The sequence below is a fragment of the Scyliorhinus torazame genome, chromosome 1 (genome assembly GCF_047496885.1).
Source record: "Scyliorhinus torazame isolate Kashiwa2021f chromosome 1, sScyTor2.1, whole genome shotgun sequence".
Taxonomy (NCBI): Eukaryota; Metazoa; Chordata; class Chondrichthyes; order Carcharhiniformes; family Scyliorhinidae; genus Scyliorhinus; species Scyliorhinus torazame.
The window spans coordinates 150,134,004-150,155,929 of NC_092707.1; the positions used below are offsets into that span (position 1 = coordinate 150,134,004).

Below are 21,926 nucleotides of genomic sequence, written 5' to 3' on the forward strand. Positions count from 1 at the left end.
ATTCGCAGGTTCTGCCTTCTCGAGGCATTCTCCTGCTCTTCTACCTTTGCCCTCAACATTTACACAGGTCCCCTAGGAGCCCCACCTCTGCCTCCAGAGCCACCACACGATCGCTGTGGTCCGAGATCACTCCTTCAATCTCCCGAATCTGCGACCCCTGTGCCTCCAAACACTTCTCCACCCGTTCCAGAGAACTCTTCAGGGGTGTCACCGCTTTTTCAATAGCCTTTGAGCAATCCTCACTCATTTCTTTCCTCTGTTGATGGAATGATCAATGCCATCAGCTCCTCCATTTGGGGCCTTCCCGCTTGCATCAACCCTTCCCCCAGCTGGATGTTTAAAGTGTTTTTTGCTGTTGCTGCAGCAGCAGAACTCGGTTCCAACTTTTCAGCCAAATCTCTCACTGTTTTCTGCCGGGTCTGGTGATCAGAAGACGTACCACTCCCGGGGGAAATTACTCCTTTAACATTCACCTACACCTTTTCATCAAAATTCCACCCAGTACCAGGTAAAAAGAGCTCTTTTCTGGGACTTTAAGCAGGAGCTGTCCTGTATGTGACCACTTACTCCATGGTCACAACTGGAAGTGTCAGAATTAACCATAAGACAAATAAATGCAGGCACTCTCAAACTTATGGTCGAGGCTTATGGGACCAACTAAACTAATCAACTGGATAACATGATTCTGCTCATTCAACAAAGTACATCAGGAGAGTCTGGGGGCAATGGAGGAGACGTGTGGGAGCAGAGGGAGCATCGGTCTGGTCCCCAATCTGTAATAATCACCAGTTTGCCCCGGGAAGCATGGATGGGGGTTCCGGATATGGCGGAGAGTAGGGATTGAGAGGATGGGGGTTATGTTTATAGAGGGGAGCTTTCCGAGTATGAGGGCGCTGGAGGAGAAGTTTGGGTTGGCGAGGGGAAACAAATTCAGGTATCTGCAGGTGCGGGACTTCCTCCGTAAACAGGTGTCAACCTTCCCGCTCCTACCGCTAAGGGGGATTCAGGACAGGGTAGTTTCCAGAGGGTGGGTCGGAGAAGGGAGCGTCTCTGACATTTACAAGGAACTTATGGGGTCAGAGGACCCGCAGACCGAGGCGCTGAAGCGCAAGTGGGAGAAGGAGCTGGGAGGAGAGACAGAGGATGGTCTATGGGCGGACGCGTTGATTAGAGTCAACGCGTCCACAACATGTGCCAGGCTCAACCTGATACAATTTAGGGTCGTTCATCGGGCTCACATGACAGTGGCCCGGATGAGCAGACTCTTTGGGGTGGAAGACCAGTGTGCAAAATGTGCGGGAGGACCAGCGAACCATGTCCACATGTTCTGGACATGTCCGAAGCTTAGGGGATTTTGGCAGGGGTTTGCAGATGTCATGTCCACGGTGTTAAAAGCAAGGGTGGCACTGAGTCCAGAGGTGGCGATTTTCAGGGTGTCGGAAGACCCGGGAATCCAGGAGGAGAAAGAGGCAGATGTTCTAGCTTTTGCTTCCCTGGTAGCCTGGAGACGGATACTATTAGCTTGGAGGGACTCAAATCCCCCGAAGTCGGAGACCTGGCTATCGGGCATGGCTAGCTTTCTCTGTTTGGAGAAAATCAAGTTCGCTTTGAGAGGGTCACTGTTAGGGTTCACCCGGAGGTGGCAACCGTTTGTCGACTTCTTCGCGGAAAATTAATCGTCAGCAGAAGGGGGGGGGGTTAGTTTAGCTTAGGGTAGGGGGTTAATAAAGGTGGGATCTGTAAGGAAGGGAGTCGGCTTTTGCACTGTGTTTATCGTTTCATGTACATTGTCAATTTTGTTGTTGTTACAATACCAAAAATACCTCAATAAAATGTTTATTAAAAAAAAAACAAAGTTCATCAAGTGCTGACAGGAATGCGAAGAAACATTCTGACTCCAGGGCTGAGGCCAATCAATTGTGCTGAGGATTAGTTCCAGGGGTACGGTCGCCACTCTGCAAGCCCAGCCACAATGCTCATTCATGCTTGAACCAAAGTCAGTAGTATGCTATTCAACACTGGAAGGCATCTCAGCTGAGACTGATCCTGCTCTCATTCTCCATTCGTATCCCAGTATGGCAACTGGAAGTGGGGTGCGGGCTACTGTAGAATGGACAGCACTGATTCCTGGCTAATGTTTTTACTGTCTCGTCAGGTTTTTTCTGGTTCATTTTGTAGGTGTTACTGATACTATCTTGAGTGTCCGCTTGCCAGATGAATGAAAAAAGAGCACACACAATGACATACCACCTCCTATACAGGAAAATCTGTACGAAACTACCAAAGAGAAAAGTCTTTGAAAAGTTTCTCCAAGTTCCTGAAAATAATTCATTGAAACCCCCATGCTACCATTCTAACATTACAATCATTTATTTATATGACCTGCATGAAACCCCACCCTGGGTTGGAGTCTACAAATTTCCAAAACATCTAAGTAAATTCCCTATCTGTTTCAGTGTGCTAACCCCACTTATCCAAGTTCAGAGAATTGATGAGCTTTCTGTGGGTAGGGACATCCATTTAGAACATAGGATTTACAGTGCAGGAGGAGGCCATTTAGCTCATCGAGTCTGCACCGACCCTTGCACCATCCAACTTAAGCCCACAATTCCACCCTATCCCCGTAACCCCTCCTAACCTTTTTTGGACGCTAAAATTTAGCATGTCCGATCTACCTAATCTGCACATCTTTGGACTGTGGGAGGAAACTGGAGCACCCAGAGGAAACCTACGCAGACATGGGGAGAAAGTGCAGACTCTGCACAGACAGTAACCCAAGCCGAGAATCGAACCTGGGACCCTGGAGCTGTGAAGACACGGTGCTAACCATTGTGCTACTGTGCAGCCCATTTAATCATTGGTGCAGGGTCATTTGAAAATGAAATGAAATGAAAATCGCTTATTGTCACAAGAAGGCTTCAAATGAAGTTACTGTGAAAAGCCCCTAGTTGCCACATTCCAGCGTCTGTTCGGGGAGGCTGGTGCAGGAATTGAACCGTGCTGCTGGCCTGCCTTGGTCTGCTTTCAAAGTCAGTGATTTAGCCTAGTGTGCTAAACGCGCCTCTTATACTCTATTTGGAGTGGAGTACAAACATTCCCAGTTTTCGGTGTCATATCCACCCCTTTAGCTCCCAGTAATAAATCAGGACCAATAGCTTACGTAACATTATCAAGTCTTCTTTAGAGAACAAAGAAAGGTACAGCACAGGAACAGGCCCTTCGCCCTCTAAGCCTGCACTGACCATGCTGCCCGTCTGAACTAAAACCCCTACCCTTCCAGGAACCATAACCCTCTCTCCCACCCTATTCATGTATTGCCAAGACACCCCTTAAAAGTCACTATCGTATCTGCTTCCATTACCTCCCCCGGCAGCGAGTTTCAGGCTCCCACCACCCTCTGTGTAAAACAACGTGCCTCATACATCTCCTTTAAACCTTGCCCCTCGCACCTTAACCTCTGCCCCCTAGTGATTGACTTTTCCACCCTGGGAAAAAGCTTCTGACTATCCACTCTGTCCATGCCCCTCATAATCTTGTAAATTTCTATCAGGTCGCCCCTCAACCTCCGTCGTTCCAGTGAGAACATACCAAGTTTATTCAACCGCTCCTCATAGCTAATGCCCTTCATATCAGGCAACATCCTGGTGAATCTTTTCTGTACCCTCTCCAAAGCCTCCACACCCTTCTGGTAGTGTGGCGACCAGAATTGAACACTATATTCCAAGTGAGCCCTAACTAAGGTTCTTTAAAGCTACAACATGACTTGCCAATTTTTTAACTCAATGCCCCGGCAAATGAAGTCAAGCATGCCGTATGCCTTCTTGACTACCTTCTCCATCCGTGTTGCCCCTTTCAGTGACCTGTGTACCTGTACACTTAGATCCCTCTGCCTATCAATACTCTTTAGGCTTCTGCCATTTACTGTATATTTCCCATCTGTAATAGACCTTCCAAATGCATTACCTCACATTTGTCCAGATTAAGCTCCATCTGTCATCTCTCCGCCCAAGTCTCTAACCGATCAACAGCCTGCTGTATCCTCTGACAGTCCTCATCATGATCTGCAATTCCACCAACCTTTGTGCCATCCGCAAACTTACAAATCAAACCAGTTACATTTTCCTCCAAATCATTTATATATATAGTACAAACAGCAAAGGTCCCAGCACTGATCCCTGAGGAACACCACTAGTCACAGCCCTCCATTCAGAAACGCATCCTTCCACTGCCAACCTCTGTGGTAAACCACTGTTGCACCTATATTCGGTGATGTAAGGTAGGACCTGCCTGCTGGCTCCGCCCAGTAGGCGGAGTATAAATATGCGTGTCAGCCATTTTGCCAGCTGCTGTGGGAGGCCACACATCTTAGAGCAATAAAGCCTCAGTTGTATCCAACTCTAGTCTTTGTTCAATTGATCTTGCCTCAATTTATTGCTCTAAGATTTTCTAAAAGATGGACCTCCGTATCAAACCAGATCGCCTGCAGCTGGATCCACAATCAAGCGACGCCAAAAAGGACTTAAATCACTGGCTAGCTTGCTTCGAGGCGTATATCAACTCAGCGACTACCCCTGTTCCGCAGGCTCAGAAGATACAGATCCTGTACTCAAGGTTGAGCTCCAACGTGTTTCCGCTGATCCAGGACGCCCCAAACTACGCCGACGCCATGGAGCTTCTCAAAGAAAACTACACACAGAAAACGAACACGCTCTTCGCCAGGCACGTACTCACCACTCGCTCTCAACTCCCTGATGAGTCCATAGAAGACTTCTGGAGGCCCTAATCCCACTCGTTCGGGACTGTGACTGTCAGGCCGTTATGGCCACTGAACATTCGAACCTCCTTATGCGGGACGCGTTCGTGACGGGAATTGGGTCGGACCTCGTACGCCAAAGACTGTTAGAAGGGGCCACACTCGATCTAGATGAGACAAAGAAGCTAGCGCTCTCTATGACGGTCGCCTCGCGCAACAGTCAGGCCTACCCTCCCAGCCATGCGGCCCACCCCTCCTATGCATCGTGGACCCCACAGACGGCTGCCCCAGCGGGGGCCTTACCCAGCCAGTATGCCTGCGCCACATGCCAGCCGGCACACCCCGGGGGTCCCCGATGTTACTTCTGCGGCCAGCAGAAACACCCTCGCCAACGCTGCCCGGCCTATGCGGCCCTTTGAAAGGCTTGGGCAAAAAGGGACACTTCGCCGCAGCGTGCCCGGCCCGCACAGTCGCCACTATTGTGCCTCAGCCCGCCAGGCCTTCAGCTGCATCAAGGCGGATATCGCCAAAGCCGCGATGCGCGCGGTGGATGAGTCCGTCCCCTTCCAAGTAGAGAGCGATGCATCGGACGTCGCCCTAGCCGCCACCCTCAATCAGGCAGGCAGACCCGTGGCATTCTTCTCCCGTACACTTCATGCCTCAGAAATTCGGCACTCATCCGTTGAAAAAGAGGCCCAACAATTGTTGAGGCTGTGCGGCATTGGAGGCATTATCTGGCCGGCAGGAGATTCACCCTCCTCACTGACCAACGGTCAGTAACCTTCATGTTTAATAACACACAGCGGGGCAAGATCAAAAACGATAAAATCTTGAGGTGGAGGATCGAGCTCTCCACCTATAATTACGAGATTTTGTATCGCACCGGCAAACTCAACGAGCCCCCAGATGCCCTATCCCGAGGTACATGTGCCAGCGCACAAGTAGACTGACTCCGGGCCCTGCACGACAGCCTTTGTCACCAGGGAGTCCATTTGTACCACGGTTGTACCATTTTGTCAAGGCTCGCAATCTGCCCTACTCCGTCGAGGAAGTACGGATAATCACCAGGGACTGCCAGGTCTGTGTGGAGTGCAAACCGCACTTCTACCGGCCGGACCATGCGCGCCTGGTGAAGGCCTCCTGCCCCTTTGAACGCCTCAGCGTGGATTTCAAAGGCCCCCTCCCATTCACCGACCGAAACACTTATGTTCTCAATGTGGTCGATGAGTACTCCATATTTCCCTTCGCCATCCCATGTCCTGATATGACGTCTGCCACCGTCATCAAAGCCCTAAACACTACCTTCACTCTGTTCGGTTTCCCCGCCTACATCCTACATCCACAGTGACAGGGGATCCTCATTCATGAGCGATGAGCTGCGTCAGTTCCTGCTCAGCAGGGGTATCGCCTCCAGTAGGACAACCAGCTATAACCCCTGGGGGAAACGGGCAGATAGAGAGCGAGAACAGGACGGTATGGAGGGCCGTCCAACTGGCCCTACGGTCCAAGAACCTCCCAGCTTCTCGCTGGCAGGAGGTCCTCCCTGATGCACTCCACTCCATTCAGTCACTATTGTGCTCCGCCACTAACCACACACCCCATGAACGCGTTTTGCCTTCCCCAGGAAGTCCACATCTGGGGTGTCGTTCCCGATTTGGCTCGCAGCTCCAGGAGCAGTCCTGCTCCGTAGGCACGTTCAACTCCACAAGGCGGACCCGTTGGTGGAGAGGGTGCAATTGCTCCATGTAAACCCCCAGTATGCCTACGTGGCATACCCCGATGGCCGCCAGGATACTGTCTCCCTCAGGGACCTGACACCAGCAGGTTCCACACACACACACCTCTCTGGCCCGGCGCCGCCCTCCCTTCCCCGGCGCTCCCAGCATTAACCCCACCAGGACCATCCGTCCTTCCCCTGCCCACGCCCAAGGGGGGGAGAGGGTTTTGGGACGCTCCCAGAGTCACCGAACATCGGGCCAGCATCGACATCGCCGCCACCACTACGTCGCTCCCAGCGGAACATCAAGGCACCGGACCGGTTAAACCTCTAACTGGTCCGCCGGACTTCAAAAGACATTTTTTTTCTGCTCAAATACTGTAAATATAGATTCATTGCTGTATATAGTTCTCCACCACTTTCGCCGGACTCAATTTTAACAGGGGGTGAATGTGGTAAAGCACTGTTGCACCTGTATTAGGTGATGTAAGGTAGGACCTGTACTACAGGTTTGCCAGTAGTCCCTGCCTGCTGGCTCCGCCCAGTAGGCAGAGTATAAATATGCATGTCCTCCATTCAGCAGCCATTTCGCCAGCTGCTGTGGGAGGCCACACATCTTAGAGCAATAAAGCCTCAGTTGTATCCAACTCTAGTCCTTGTTCAATTGATCGTGCCTCACCCTCACTGTATCCAGTTGTCTGAATCTTAATATTCCAATGCCAGCAACCTCACCTTGATGCCAACTTGACCCTGTAGAGTCTACTCTCATTTTCCACACAAAGAGGATAACCAATTCTATCCATCTTTTCACACGCGCACCACCTCCCTTCAATCGCTCCACCAAAACACTGGTATGTAATCCAAATTAGCCACTTCTAATTGGGTATTAGACGTAGTTTAGTGTGTAGCACTCACGCTTCTGAGTCAGATGTTGTGGGTTTGAGCCCCATCTCAGCGACTTGAGCATAAATTCCAGGTTGATATCCCATTGCAGAAGAAATATTGAAGAAATGCTGCGTAATCTGTTGTCTGTCTTTCCGACGAGTTAGTGGACATCTATGGTTACTATTCGGAAGCAAGGAAAGAGCTCCCCTGGGTATCCTGACCATTAGTCAGGAAATAGATTTTCTAGTCATTAATCTCATTGTTGTTTGTGATGCCTTGCTGGGCAAAAATTGGCTATCACCATCTCTCCATTACAACAGTGACCACACTTAAAAAGTATCTCATTGGCTGGAGAACACTTTAGGACACCCTGGAGCAGTGAAAGGCACTATATAAATGCAAATTCCAAATTCACAATTTGACAATCCTGTAGCTCCTGTTAAAGGAGTTAATTTAATCTACAGGATGTTTTGCTCTTGATGCTATTCAATTAAGTACAGATGTGTTTTCCACTACAAATACTGTTATTCAGTCATTTACCTTAATTGGAACTCCTGCTGGGTACTTGTGCTGCAGCTCTGAAGGGAAATATCCATCCATGATATCTTGCAGACAGTGCTAAGATCAAACGATGATGAAAATAATAGAGAAAACATTTGTGTTCAGTCATTATTGTGAGTTGGGACCAGTAATAATGTCTAATGTAAAACTGGGTGACACCCTCAGTCAGAGCAGCAATCAACATAATTGTTAATGTTCCTGCATTAATAATCGATAATAATATTTTGTATGAAATGATACAGCATAGAAAAAGGCCAGCCAACCCATTGTACATCTGCTGGCACTGTGAAAGTGCCAATCAATTAGTCTCATACCACACACCTCCCTCATAGGCCCAGCTAATTAACTTTTCAAGTTATTATCCAATTCCCTTTTGAAAGTTACTATTGAAACTGCTTCCACTACTCTTTCAGATGCATTCCAGGTTATCATAGTTGGCTGGGTATGATTTTTTTTTAAACCTTTCATGACCTCAGGACTTTATAAGCAATTAAGTATTTTTGAAGTCTTATGACTGTTGTTATGTAGGAAACGCAGCAGACAAGTGTTATGATCCCAGTTGGTGTTACTACTGGATGGAACCCTGGCTCAAAAGACCGTTACTCTTTATTTTTATAGAAAACGTGGAGGTACAGGATCACACGACTGCCAGTTAGCTTTTAACAAGAAAAAATATTTATTAAATATGAAAATGTTGATAATACACTACTTCACTTCCCCCTTAGGTTCACAAATGTACACAGATTTCAAGGATAATACATGTTTTACAATGTATCTTATGCTATATTGTTCTCAGTAAATACACCACCCCTGTAACCCAATAGGCTGTCAGACAACACTCAACTCTGAAAGCAGTGGCATGTGGCACACAATTGAGCATTTGTGGATTTCTCCTCAAAGCCCCCAGATGATTCTTACACTGTGAATCAACTGGTCTCACAGGGGGCAACACGGTGGTGTAATAGTTAGAATTACTGCCTCACGCCGCCGAGGACTCGGGTTTAATCACGGCTCCGGGTCACTGTCCGTGTGGAGTTTGCACATTCTCCCTGTGTCTGCGTGTGTCTCACCCCCACCAAATTGCCCCTTAAATCGGAAAAAAATAATTGGATACTCTAAATTTATATTTTTTTTAAATGGTCTCACAGGACTACAGTAGTCTTTCACATAATTGTTTCCAAACCCCACTCTCAAAAACACATGCCTTACAAATAAGAAATCTAAGGTCAAGCTAGCGCCAGTGATGGTGGGAATGTTGTGGATGCGATAGGTAGGAGTGACTTGCTGCAAACAATGGAGCAGGCTTCCATCTCATTGCTACTAAAGAAGGACAAGGAACCTGTGGAGTACAGGCCCATTTCTCTGCTGATTGTAGACGCCAAGATATTGGCAAAGGTGTTGACGTCAAAGTTGGAAGGGTGTCTCCTGAAGGTGATTGGGGAGGACCAGATGGGGCTTGTGAAGGGAAGGCTCTTCTTGAACATGAGGAGGTTGCTGAATGTGGTCCCTTCTTTGGCGGAGGGAAGGGAGACGGAGGTGGTGATGGCACTGGACGCAGGGAAGAAGTTTGATTGGGTAGAGTGGGGTTATTTATGCCGATACTGGAGAGATTTGGAATTGGTCCAAAGTTTGTGGCGTGGGTGCGGCTGCTATAAGGAGCCAATGGCAAGAGTGTACACTAACAGCATGAATTTAGGGTATTTCGCACTGCACCGGGGCATGAGACAGGGATGTCCTATGTTCCGCCTATTGTTTGAATTGGCTATAGAACCCTTGGCCATTGCGCTAAGGAACTCGGAGTTGTGCAAGGAGATAGTGAGGGAATTTGGAGCATAGTGTGTCCCTATACGCCAATGGATTTGCTGATGTATATTTCAGAACTTAGCACATTGGTGGGGAGTATAATGGAGCTGCCGCAGAGATTAGGGATGTTCTTGTGGTATAATCTGAACGAGCGAGTATTTTATGGTCTCCACGCTGGGAGTGGGAGCGAGGAGGGGGGGGGGGGGGGGGGGAGCAGGTGCCATTCCGCTTGGCAGCAACCCACTTTAGGTATTTGGGGTTGCAGGTGGCCTGAGATTGGGCAGGGCTTCTGAAGTTTAATTTCACTAGCTTGGTGGGGAGGGTGAAGGATGGGAGAGGTGGGACAATCCCCTCTGTTGCTGGCAGGCCGGGTGCAGGCAGTTAAAATTAATGTTTTGCCGCGATTCCTGTTTTTGTTTCAATGTCTGCCGGTCTTTTTACACAAATCCTTCTTCAGGTGGTGGACAAGTTGATCTCCTCATTCATTTTGGGGGGGGGGGTGGAGAAAGTGTGGGGCTGGAGCAATGAGTGGGGGGGTGGCTCTATGGGTAAAGGATGGAGGCAGGTTCTTGTAGAGGATCAGGGTTGCGGGCGCTGGCAACGGCGCCGCAAAGTACTCGGTGAATCGGGTGTGGGTGGCCACATTGAAGATTTAGAGGCCGTTTAAGCTGGGGACCGTCAGGGGGGATGTCAATCAGGTGGGAATCATGGGTTTGAGCTGGGGCGAATGTATTCGAGGTTTCGGAAATGGACAAGAAGGAGATTACGGAAATGAAGGATTTGTTCATTGGGGGGGGCGGGGGGCGATTCACCAGCTTAGAGGAGCTGGGAGAGAAGTATGGGTTGGCGCAGGGGGAAGGATTTAAGTACATGCAGGTGCGGGACTTTGCAAGGAAGGCCTTCCCGACTTTATCGATGGCGCCGGCCTCCTCTATGCTGGAGGCAGTGCTGTCAGCAGGAGAGGTGGAGAGGGGGGGTCATTTCAGCGATCTACGGGAGGATCCTGGAGAAGGATAGGGGTCCATGGTGGGGATTACGGTGAAGTAGGTGGAAGAACTGTGGGGGGGGGGGGTTCTGGAAGAGGGGCGATGGTGTGAGGTTCTGTGGAGGGTGAATGCCTCGACTTCATGTGCGAGGTTGGGGCTGATACAGCTGAAGGTCATTTACAGAGCACACCTCACAAAATCAAGGATGAGCCGACTGTTCGAGGGGGTGAAGGATGTCTCTGAGCGACGTGGGAGGGGCCCCGCGAACCATGTTCATATGTTTTGGGCCTTCCCGTAGCTGGGAAGGTTTTGGAGAATGGTGTTCAGTACAATCCCAGGTGTCTTGCATGTGAAAGTGGAGCCCGGTCCCCTAGAAGCCATATTCGGACCGGCCCGAGCTGCAGGCAGGTGCGGGGCAGATGCCTTAGCCTTCGCCTCACTGATCGCTCATAGGCGGATCTTGTTGGGGTGGAGGTCGGAATCTCCACCCTGTGCCTCAGACATGTGGGAGTCTTTCAAGCGACAGTTCATTAGGATTCAGGAAAGTCAAGTTCCTGAGAGAACGAAGGAAAAGTATGGGAAGTTTAGGGAGTCTTGGATAATGAGGGATATTGTGAACCTTGTCAAAAATAAAAAGGAGGCTTTTGTACAGTCTAGAAGGGTGGGGACAATGGGGACAGTCGATAGACAACATAGTTTTGTGAAGGGTAGGACGTGCTTTCCTAATTTGATCGAGTTTTTTGAGGAGGTGACAAAGATGATTGATGACGGGAGGGCGGTGGATGTTGTTTACATGGACTTCAGTAAAGCCTTTGACTAGGTGCCTCATGGCAGACTGGCATAAAAGGTGAAATCACACGGTATCAGAGGTGAGGTGGCAAGATGGATACAGAACTGGCTCGGTCGCAGAGGGCAAAGGGTAGCAGTAGAAGGGTGTTTTTCTGAATGGAAGGTTGTGACTAGTGGTGTTCCACAGGGATCTGTGCTGGGGCCTCTGTTGTTTGTAGTGTACATAAACGATTTGAAGGAAAATGTCGCTGCCCTGATTAGTAAGTTTGTGGATGACACCGAGGTTGGTGGAGTGGGAGATAGTGTTGAGGATTGTCAGAGTATACATCAGGACATAGATAGGTTGGAGACTTGGGCAGAGAAATGGCAAATGGAGTTTAATCTGGACAAATGTGAGGTAATGCATTTTGGTAGGTCTAACATAGAGGAGAAATATACAGTAAATGGCAGAACATTTAGGAATATAGAAAGTCAGCGAGATCTGGGCGTACATGTCCACAGATCTTTGAAAGTGGCAACACAAGTTGTCAAGGTAGTCAATAAAACATGGAATTCTTGTCTTCATTAGATGGGGTATTGAGTATAAAAATTGGCAAGTCATGCTGCAGTTGTATAGAAACTTGGTAAGGTCTTCCGGTGGCGCCCTCGAGGAAGCAGGTCGCAGGTCGGATCGCTCCTGCCCTCGATGGGCAAACGGACCTGTTAAATGGACTTTTGCGGGACCTGCGACCTGGAAGGTTGAGGAGACGATAGGAAAGAGGCTTCTCCCCCCGGGGTATGAGCAGCTGGACCAGAAGTGGTCGAGTGGAGCGGCTGGGCTCGAAGCGGGAGCAGTGGGGACCCCAGGCCGGGCGGCGAAACACGGTGGACGGCAGGGACCAGGGAGCGGAGGCTCACTGGCCAAGGAAGCAGCAGATGGAGTTTTTTAAGAACTGCTTCGCCGAATTGAAGAGGGGCACGTTGGACCTGATGAGGGCGGTAATGGACCGAATGGTCGAGGCGCAGGCGGTCCAGGAGAAGGCGCTCAGGGAGGTCGAGGTGAAGCTCTCCAGCCAGGCGTACATGGTGGCGGAGCTGGAGCACGAGGTGGAAGAGCTGAACGCCCGCCAGAGGAGGATGCAGGAGCAGCTTGAAGAGCTGGGGAACAGAGCCAGGAGGCAGAATTTGAGGATCATTGGCCTCCCCGAGGGCTGCGTGGGGTCGGATGTGGGTGCATACGTGAAAGGTATGCTCGAGGCGCTGATGGGGCCGGAGGCCTTCCCCTGACCCCTGGAGTTGGATGGGGCGCATAGAGCCCCCGCAAGGAAGCCCAGGATGGGCGACCGACCGAGGGCCTTGGTGGTTCACTTTCACCGGCTTGCTGACAGGGAATGTGTGCTGCGATGGGCCAAGGCGGAGAGGAGCAGCAGATGGGAGAATTGCGAGGTGCACATTTACCAGGACTTGGGATCGGAGCTGGCCAAGAGGCGTGCAGGATTCATCAAGGTAAAGGCAGCCCTCTTCAAAAAGGAGGTGAGATTTGGAATGCTGTGTCCTGCGAAGCTGTGAGTTACATTTGAGGAACTCCACTATTATTTTGAGACACCGGAGCAGGTTTGGACTTTTATCAAAGAAAATAAGCTGGACTTGAACTAACGGGCACTTCGTTTTTTCAGAGCTGTACAGTGGCGGCGGTCTGTTAACCTAACTTGCTCTGATTAGGAGTGATTTTTATTTTCTTGAAAGAAGAAGCTGGACTTGAACTAAGGGACTCTGGGCTCCCAGAGCTTTTGTGTGGCGGACCGTTTGTTAAATTATCCTGTACTGTAATGTTCTATCCAAGATTGTTTTCAGCCGGGACAGGGAGCGGGGGCTGGAGGGCGCATTGTGTGGGGTGTTTGTGGGAGATTGCATCAAGTGGGGGGGGGGGGGGGGGCAGACGGGAAGGGGAGCAGAGGAGACTTAAGGGGCAAGGGGGGGGGGTTGTCGAGGGATCCCCTGAGGGAGAGAGTCGCTGCGGACTCTCAGGGAGCAGCGCAGGAAACCGATAGCAGCAGCACCCGAGGGAGGGGACGGTTAGAGCCACGTTAGTTTAGTTGAACACATGGGGCATGGCAAACAGAGTTGATAGGGGAAATGTTTTGTTAACATGTTTATCCTTTCCCACTGTTTGTTTTCACTATATTAAGGCCCTTTGCATAGGCCCTGTGATTTCTCTGGAAATGTTACAAATTTGTTTAAAATTTTAAATTTTTTTAAAAAGAAACTTGGTAAGGCCGCACTTGGAACATTGCGCACAATTCCGTCTGCCACACTACCAGAAGGATGTGGAGGCTTTGGAGAGGGTTCAGAGGAGGTTTACCAGGATGTTGCCTGGCCTGGAGAGTGTTAGCTATGCGAAGAGGCTGAATAGACTCGGTCTGTTTTTATTAGAACAATGGAGGTTGAGGGACGACTTGATAGAGGTCTACACGATTATGAGAGGCATGGATAGAGTGGATGGGCAGGCACTCTTTCCCAGGGTAGCGGGGTCAGTCACTAGGGGGCATAGGTTTCAGGTCTGTGGGGCAAAGTTTAGAGGAGACGTGCGAGGCAGGTTGTTTTACACAGAGGGTGGTGAGTGCCTGGAACCCGTTGCCAGGGGAGGTTGTGGAAGCAGATACATTAATGGCGGTCAAAAGGCACCTCGACAAATACATGGATAGGATGAGTATAGAGGGATTCGGCACGAGGAAGTGGTGAGTGTTTTGGCCAAGGGTAGTATCATGACTGGTACAGGCTTAGAGGGCCGAAGGTCCTCTTCCTGTGCTGTATTGTTCTCTGTTCTTTGTGGTGGGGGAATCTGCTGGAGTTTCTGACCCTGGAGACGGTGAAGTTCAAGCTGAAGTGAAGTTCAAGCTAAAAGGTGGGGGGGGGGGGGGGGGGGGGGTGGAGTTCTTCTTACCCACCTCTTCACTAAGGAGAGCAACCCCTGTTTCTCCAAGCTAGCCATGTACATAAGAACATAAGAACTAGGAGCAGGAGTAGGCCATCTGGCCCCTCGAGCCAGCTCCACCAGTCAATGAGATCATGGCTGATCTTTTGTGGACTCAGCTCCACTTTCCGGCCCGAACACCATAACCCTTAATCCCTTTATTCTTCAAAAAAACTATCTATCTTTATCTTGAAAACATTTAATGAAGGAGCCTCTACTGCTTCACTGGGCAAGGAATTCCATAGATTCACAACCCTTTGGGTGAAGAAGTTCCTCCTAAACTCAGTCCTAAATCTACTTCCCCTTATTTTGAGGCTTTCACCCACCAGTGGAAACAACCTGCCCGCATCTATCCTATCTATTTCCTTCATAATTTTATATGTTTCTATAAGATCCCCCCCTATCCTTCTAAATTCCAACGAGTACAGTCCCAGTCTACTTAACGTCTCCTCGTAATCCAACCCCTTCAGCTCTGGGATTAACCTAGCGAATTTCCTCTGCAAACCCTCCAGTGCCAGTACGTGCCTCTCACTAATACGTGCCAGTATTAGTGAGAGGCAGCATGGTTTTGTGAAGGGGAGGTCGTGTCTCACTAACTTGATAGAGTTTTTTGAGGAGGTCACAAAGGTGATTGATGCAGGTAGGGCAGTGGATGTTGTCTATATGGACTTCAGTAAGGCCTTTGACAAGGTCCCTCATGGTAGACTAGTAAAAAGGTGAAGTCACACGGGATCAGGGGTGAGCTGGCAAGGTGGATACGGAACTGGCTAGGTCATAGAAGGCAGAGAGTAGCAATGGAAGGATGCTTTTCTAATTGGAGGGCTGTGACCAGTGGTGTTCCACAGGGATCAGTGCTGGGACCTTTGCTGTTTGTAGTATATATAAATGATTTGGAGGGAAATGTAACTGGTCTGATTAGTAAGTTTGCAGACGACACAAAGGTTGGTGGAATTGCAGATAGCGATGAGGACTGTCAGAGGATACAGCAGGATTTAGATTGTTTGGAGACTTGGGCGGAGAGATGGCAGATGGAGTTTAATCCGGACAAATGTGAGGTAATGCATTTTGGAAGGTCTAATGCAGGTAGGGAATATACAGTGAATGGTAGAACCCTCAAGAGTATTGAAAGTCAAAGAGATCTAGGAGTACAGGTCCACAGGTCACTGAAAGGGGCAACACAGGTGAAGAAGGTAGTCAAGAAGGCATACGGCATGCTTGCCTTCATTGGCCGGGGCATTGAGTATAAGAATTGGCAAGTCATGTTGCAGCTGTATAGAACCTTAGTTAGGCCACACTTGGAGTATAGTGTTCAATTCTGGTTGCCACACTACCAGAAGGATGTGGAGGCTTTAGCGAGGGTGCAGAAGAGATTTACCGGAACGTTGCCTGGTATGGAGGGCATTAGCTATGAGGAGCGGTTGAATAAACTCGGTTTGTTCTCACTGGAACGAAGGAGGTTGAGGGGCGACCTGATAGAGGTCTACAAAATTATGAGGGGCATAGACAGAGTGGATAGTCAGAGGCTTTTCCCCGGGGTACAGGGGTCAATTACTAGGGGGCATAGGTTTAAGGTGAGAGGGGCAAGGTTTAGAGTAGATGTACGAGGCAAGTTTTTTACACAGAGGGTAGTGGGTGCCTGGAACTCGCCACCGGAGGAGGTGGTGGAAGCAGGGACGATAGTGACATTTAAGGGGCATCTTGACAAATACATGAATAGGATGGGAATAGAGGGATACGGACCCAGGAAGTGTAGAAGATTGTAGTTTAGTCGGGCAGCATGGTCGGCACGGGCTTGGAGGGCCGAAGGGCCTGTTCCTGCGCTGTACATTTCTTTGTTCTTTGTACGTCCTTTCTCAAGTAAGGAGACCAAAACTGAACACAATACTCTAGGTGAGGCCTCACTAACACCCTATACAATTGCAGCATAACCTCCCTAGTCTTAACTCTAGCCCTCTAGCAATGAAGGACAAAATTCCATTCGCCTTCTTAATCACCTGTTGCACCTGTAAACCAACTTTTTGCGACTCATGCACTAGCACACCCAGGTCTCTCTGCACAGCAGCATGTTTTAATATTTTATCATTTAAATAAATGATAAAATATTAAAACATGCTGCTGTGCAGAGACGGGGCAGCACAGAGACGTGCTGCGGGGCAGCACGGTAGCCTTGTGGATAGCACAATTGCTTCACAGCTCCAGGGTCCCAGGTTCGATTCCGGCTTGGGTCACTGTCTGTGCGGAGTCTGCACATCCTCCCCGTGTGTGCGTGGGTTTCCTCCGGGTGCTCCGGTTTCCTCCCACAGTCCAAAGATGTGCAGGTTAGGTGGATTGGCCATGATAAATTGCCCTTAGTGTCCAAAATTGCCCTTAGTGTTGGGTGGGGTTACTGGGTTATGGGGATAGGGTGGCGGTGTTGACCTTGGGTAGGGTGCTCTTTCCAAGAGCCGGTGCAGACGCGATGGGCCGAATGGCCTCCTTCTGCACTGTAAATGCTATGAATTCTATGAAAAATAATAATCCCTTTTGCTGTTATTCCTACCAAAATGGATAACCTCACATTTGTCAACATTGTATTCCATCTGCCAGACCCTAGCCCATTCACTTAGCCTATCCAAATCCCTCTGCAGACTTCCAGTATATCCTCTGCACATTTTGCTTTACCACTCATCTTAGTGTCGTCTGCAAACTTGGACATTGCCCTTGGTCCCCAACTCCAAATCATCTATGTAAATTGTGAACAATTGTGGGCCCAACACTGATCCCTGAGGGACACCACTAGCTACTGATTGCCAACCAGAGAAACACCCATTAATCCCCACTTTTTGCTTTCTATTCATTAACCAATCCTCTATCCATGCTACTGGTTCTCTTGAGGGTTCTACCATTCACTGTATATTCCCTACCTGCATTAGACCTTCCCAAATGCATTACCTCACATTTGTCCGGATTAAACTCCATCTGCCATCTCTCCGCCCAAGTCTCCAAACAATCTAAATCCTGCTGTATCCTCTGACAGTCCTTATCGCTATCTGCAATTCCACCAACCTTTGTGTCGTCTGCAAACTTACTAATCAGACCAGTTACATTTTCCTCCAAATCATTTATATATACTACAATCCCCTATCCCTGAATGCCATGCATCTTTATCTTATGCAGCAACCTTTTGTGTGGCACCTTATCAAAGCCTTTCTGGAAATCCAGATATACCACATCCATTGGCTCGCTGTTATCTACCGCACTGGTAATGTCCTCAAAAAATTCCACTAAATTAGTTAGGCACGACCTGCCCTTTATGAACCCATGCTGCGTCTGCCCAATGGGACAATTTCCATCCAGATGCCTTGTTATTTCTTCCTTGATGATAGATTCCAGCATCTTCCCTACTACCGAAGTTAAGCTCACTGGCCTATAATTACCCACTTTCTGCCTACCTCCTTTTTTAAACAGTGGTGTCACGTTTGCTAATTTCCAATCCGCCGGGACCACCCCAGAGTCGAGTGAATTTTGGTAAATTATCACTAGTGCATTTGTAATTTCCCTAGCCATCTCTTTTAGCACTCTGGGATGCATTCCATTAGGGCCAGGAGACTTGTCTACCTTTAGCCCCATTAGCTTGCCCATCACTACCTCCTTAGTGATAACAATCCTCTCAAGGTCCTCACCTGTCATAGCCTCATTTCTATCAGTCACTGGCATGTTATTTGTGTCTTCCACTGTGAAGACCGACCCAAAAACCCTGTTCAGTTCCTCAGCCATTTCCTCATCTCCCATTATTAAATCTCCCTTCTCATCGTCTAAAGGACCAATATTTACCTTAGCCACTCTTTTTTGTTTTATACATTTGTAGAAACTTTTACTATCTGTTTTTATCTTCTGAGCAAGTTTACTCTCATAATCTATCTTATTCTTCTTTGTAGCTTTTTTAGCAACTTTCTGTTGCCCCCTAAAGATTTCCCAGTCCTCTAATCTCCCACTAATCTTTACCACTTTGTATGCTTTTTCCTTCAATTTGATACTCTCCCTTATTTCCTTAGATATCCACGGTCGATTTTCCCTCTTTCTACCGTCCTTCCTTTTTGTTGGTATAAACCTTTGCTGAGCACTGTGAAAAATCGCTTGGAAGGTTCTCCACTGATCCTCAACTGTTTCACCATAAAGTCTTTGCTCCCAGTCTACCTTAGCTAGTTTTTCTCTCATCCCATTATAATCTCCTTTGTTTAAGCACAAAACACTAGCGTTTGATTTTACCTTCTCACCCATCTGTATTTTAAATTCCACCATATTGTGATCGCTCCTTCCGAGAGGATCCCTAACTATGAAATCATGAATCAATCCTGTCTCATTACACAGGACCAGATCTAGGACTGCTTGTTCCCTTGTAGGTTCCATTACATACTGTTCTAGGAAACTATCGCGGATACATTCTATAAACTCCTCCTCAAGGCTGCCTTGACCGACCTGGTTAAACCAATCGACATGTAGATTAAAATCCCCCATGATAACTGCTGTACCATTTCTACATGCATCCGTTATTTCTTTGTTTATTGCCTGCCCCACCGTAATGTTACTATTTGTTGGCCTATAGACTACTCCTATCAGTGACTTTTTCACCTTACTATTCCTGATTTCCACCCAAATGGCAGCACGGTAGCATTGTGGATAGCACAAATGCTTCACAGCTCCAGGGTCCCAGGTTCGATTCCGGCTTGGGTCACTGTCTGTGCGGAGTCTGCACATCCTCCCCGTGTGTGCGTGGGTTTCCTCCGGGTGCTCCGGTTTCCTCCCACAGTCCAAAGATGTGCGGGTTAAGTGGATTGGCCATGCTAAATTGCCCATAGTGTCCAAAATTGCCCTTAGTGTAGGGTGGGGTTACTGGGTTATGGGGATAGGGTGGAGGTGTGGACCTTGGGTAGGGTGCTCTTTCCAAGAGCCGGTGCAGACTCGATGGGCTGAATGGCCTCCTTCTGCACTGTAAATTCTATGATATCTATGATATCTATGAAATGGATTCAACCTTATCCTCCATAGCACCAATGTCATCCCTTACTATTGCCCAGATGTCATCCTTAAATAACAGAGCTACATCACCTCCCTTACCATCCACTCTGTCCTTCCGAATAGTTTGATACCCTTGGATATTTAACTCCCAGTTGTGACCATCTTTTTACCATGTTTCAGTAATGGCCACTAAATCATAGTCATTCACGATGATTTGCGCCATCAACTCATTTACCTTATTCCGAATACTATGAGCATTCAGGTAAAGTACACTTATGTTGGCTTTTTTACCTCTGTTTTGAATCTTAACACCTCGATCAGTAACCTCTCCTAAGTTATATTTCCTCTTAACTTTTCTCCTAATTTTCCTTGTCGTTGAACCCATTTCTTCATGTAACAACCTGCCGCGACGCTTACCATTAATGTTTTTACTTCCCGTTTTATTCCTTTTAGTATTACTGGTCCTATTCACTGAGCTCCCCTCAGTCACTGTACCTTGTACTGTCGCCCTTTTTGATTTTTGACTATGGCTTCTCTGCCTTACACTTTCCCCCTTACTGCCTTTTGTTTCTGTCCCTGCTTTACTACCTTCCAACTTCCTGCACCGGTTCCCATCCCCCTGCCACATTAGTTTAAACCCTCCTCAACAGCTCTAGCAAATACCTCCCATAGGACATCGGTTCCAGTCCTGCCCAGGTGCAGACCGTCCGGTTTGTACTGGTCCCACCTCCCCCAGAACCGTGTAAGTGAAGTCATTTATTTTTCGTAGCCTTCAGTGAATCTTTTCTGCTCTCTCTCCAAGGCTTTGATAACCTTTCTAAAATGTGGTCCCTAGGATTGGACCAATGCTCTGGATGGAGCCTAACCAATGTTTTATCAAGGTTTATCATATTTCCCTCATTTTTGTACTTTATGCCTCTATTTATAAAGCCAAGGTGCCTGTGTGCTTTTTTAAAATAGTTGTTTCAACTTGTCCTCCAATCTTCGTAAGTAAACACAATGGACCAGTTACAACATAGCTTGTGTACACAGCATGTGTCATTGCTGACTTACTATGACATAATGTTATGTAAGGTATGTTCTGTTGGGACTTTAGATTATATTATGTTACGGTGCACATTGTTTACAGGATGTGTTTTACCTGTGTTGAAAGTTCATTGAATGATCTGAACGGACCATTAAACATCACAATCCCATTCTTGAAGAGTGTGAGTGATAAAGGGTCTGGTCTCTTTAGCCGAGCTCCTCCTGCGATGTGCTCAATCCTAGCTTCCCCTTCACCAGCCAGAATATTCAAATCTTTTATATTTTCTAGAACCAAATCAAAGTCCATCTGAAAAGATTTCATAGCTGAATCACCTGTAAGCATAAAGAGAGTTGCAGAATAGCATGAGGGGAGCTTGAACACCTCCACTCCTTGTAAATAGGAAGTTCCATAGTTATAGAAATAATACATTGCATTTAAGAGGAAGCTAGATAAGCATGTGAAAAATTAGAAACAAGACATGCTGATGAGGTTAGTTGAACTGGTGCGGAGGCGGCTCATGTGGAGCAGAAATCAGCATGCAGCAGATGGGCTGAATGGCCGGTTTTCATGTTGCAAAATCCTCCGTAATTCAATACAATACACTTCCACTGTGATACTCAAGTTGCTGCAGCATCATGCAATACTTTGCAGACCATGAGGGGAAGAAAAGAGGGGAAGGGAATTTTGAAAGGAAGCTAGGTCAAAGAGACGAGTTTTGGAACCTGGTGATAGGGTATGAAGTTGGCGGTGTATGTATGTGTGTGTGTGGGGGGGGGGGGGGGGTTGCAGATGGGAACCAAAGAAAGTTCCCAAGGACAGTCTAGTGGCTGATAAAATGACCACCCAAAGGGGGAAATGGTGAAAACCAACTGTAGCCTAGAGTGAATGGGACAGAGAGTGAAGATAGGGATGGATGACTAGAAGATATTGCAGAGATATGGTGAGCTGGGGTCATGGAGGGACTTGAATGTGATGTGCTCATAAATGATACAGAAGCCAGTGTAAATCACCAAGTGTGTATTCTGGGTAACCCATGGTTTGTAGAGAGTGAGGGCCTGAGACAGGAAAGGATAATATTGTACATCTACATTCATAGTGTTTCCCCCTCAGCAATTGTATTTGAGAGTGATGAGGAGGAGGAAAAGAGGTAGGGTGGCGGAACAACAATATATTTTATTTATATAGTGCCTTTAGTGAAATTTAAAGACCCCCAATTTTACACCGAGCTATATAAAGGGATATTAGGGCAGATAGCCAAAAGTTTGATCAAGTAAGTAGGTTTTGAGGAGCGTTTGATAAGTGTCCTTGAAGGAGATGAGAATTAGAGAAGTTTGAAAAGGTTCCAGAATGGGCATAGCCATGGAGATCCCAGAAGGTTGTGAGGCTAGAGGATATTACAGAATTAGTGAAGGGAGGGGTGATGGAGGGTTTGAAAACCAAGATGAGAATTTAAA

The 21,926-nt window shown here is 48.0% G+C and overlaps 1 protein-coding gene across 2 annotated transcripts in view; it reads right to left on the reverse strand.

Moving 5' to 3' along the window:
- The window catches only part of ubxn11 (UBX domain protein 11), a 175,293-nt gene that overhangs the window by 65,717 nt on the left and 87,650 nt on the right, over positions 1–21,926 (reverse strand). For both annotated transcript variants that reach the window (XM_072501011.1, XM_072501012.1), the window contains 2 exons: positions 20,587–20,804; positions 7,896–7,973 (listed from right to left, as the gene is read on the reverse strand). In XM_072501011.1, the coding sequence (XP_072357112.1) occupies positions 7,896–7,973; positions 20,587–20,804 (296 nt within the window). The remainder of the gene's footprint in view (positions 1–7,895; positions 7,974–20,586; positions 20,805–21,926) is intronic.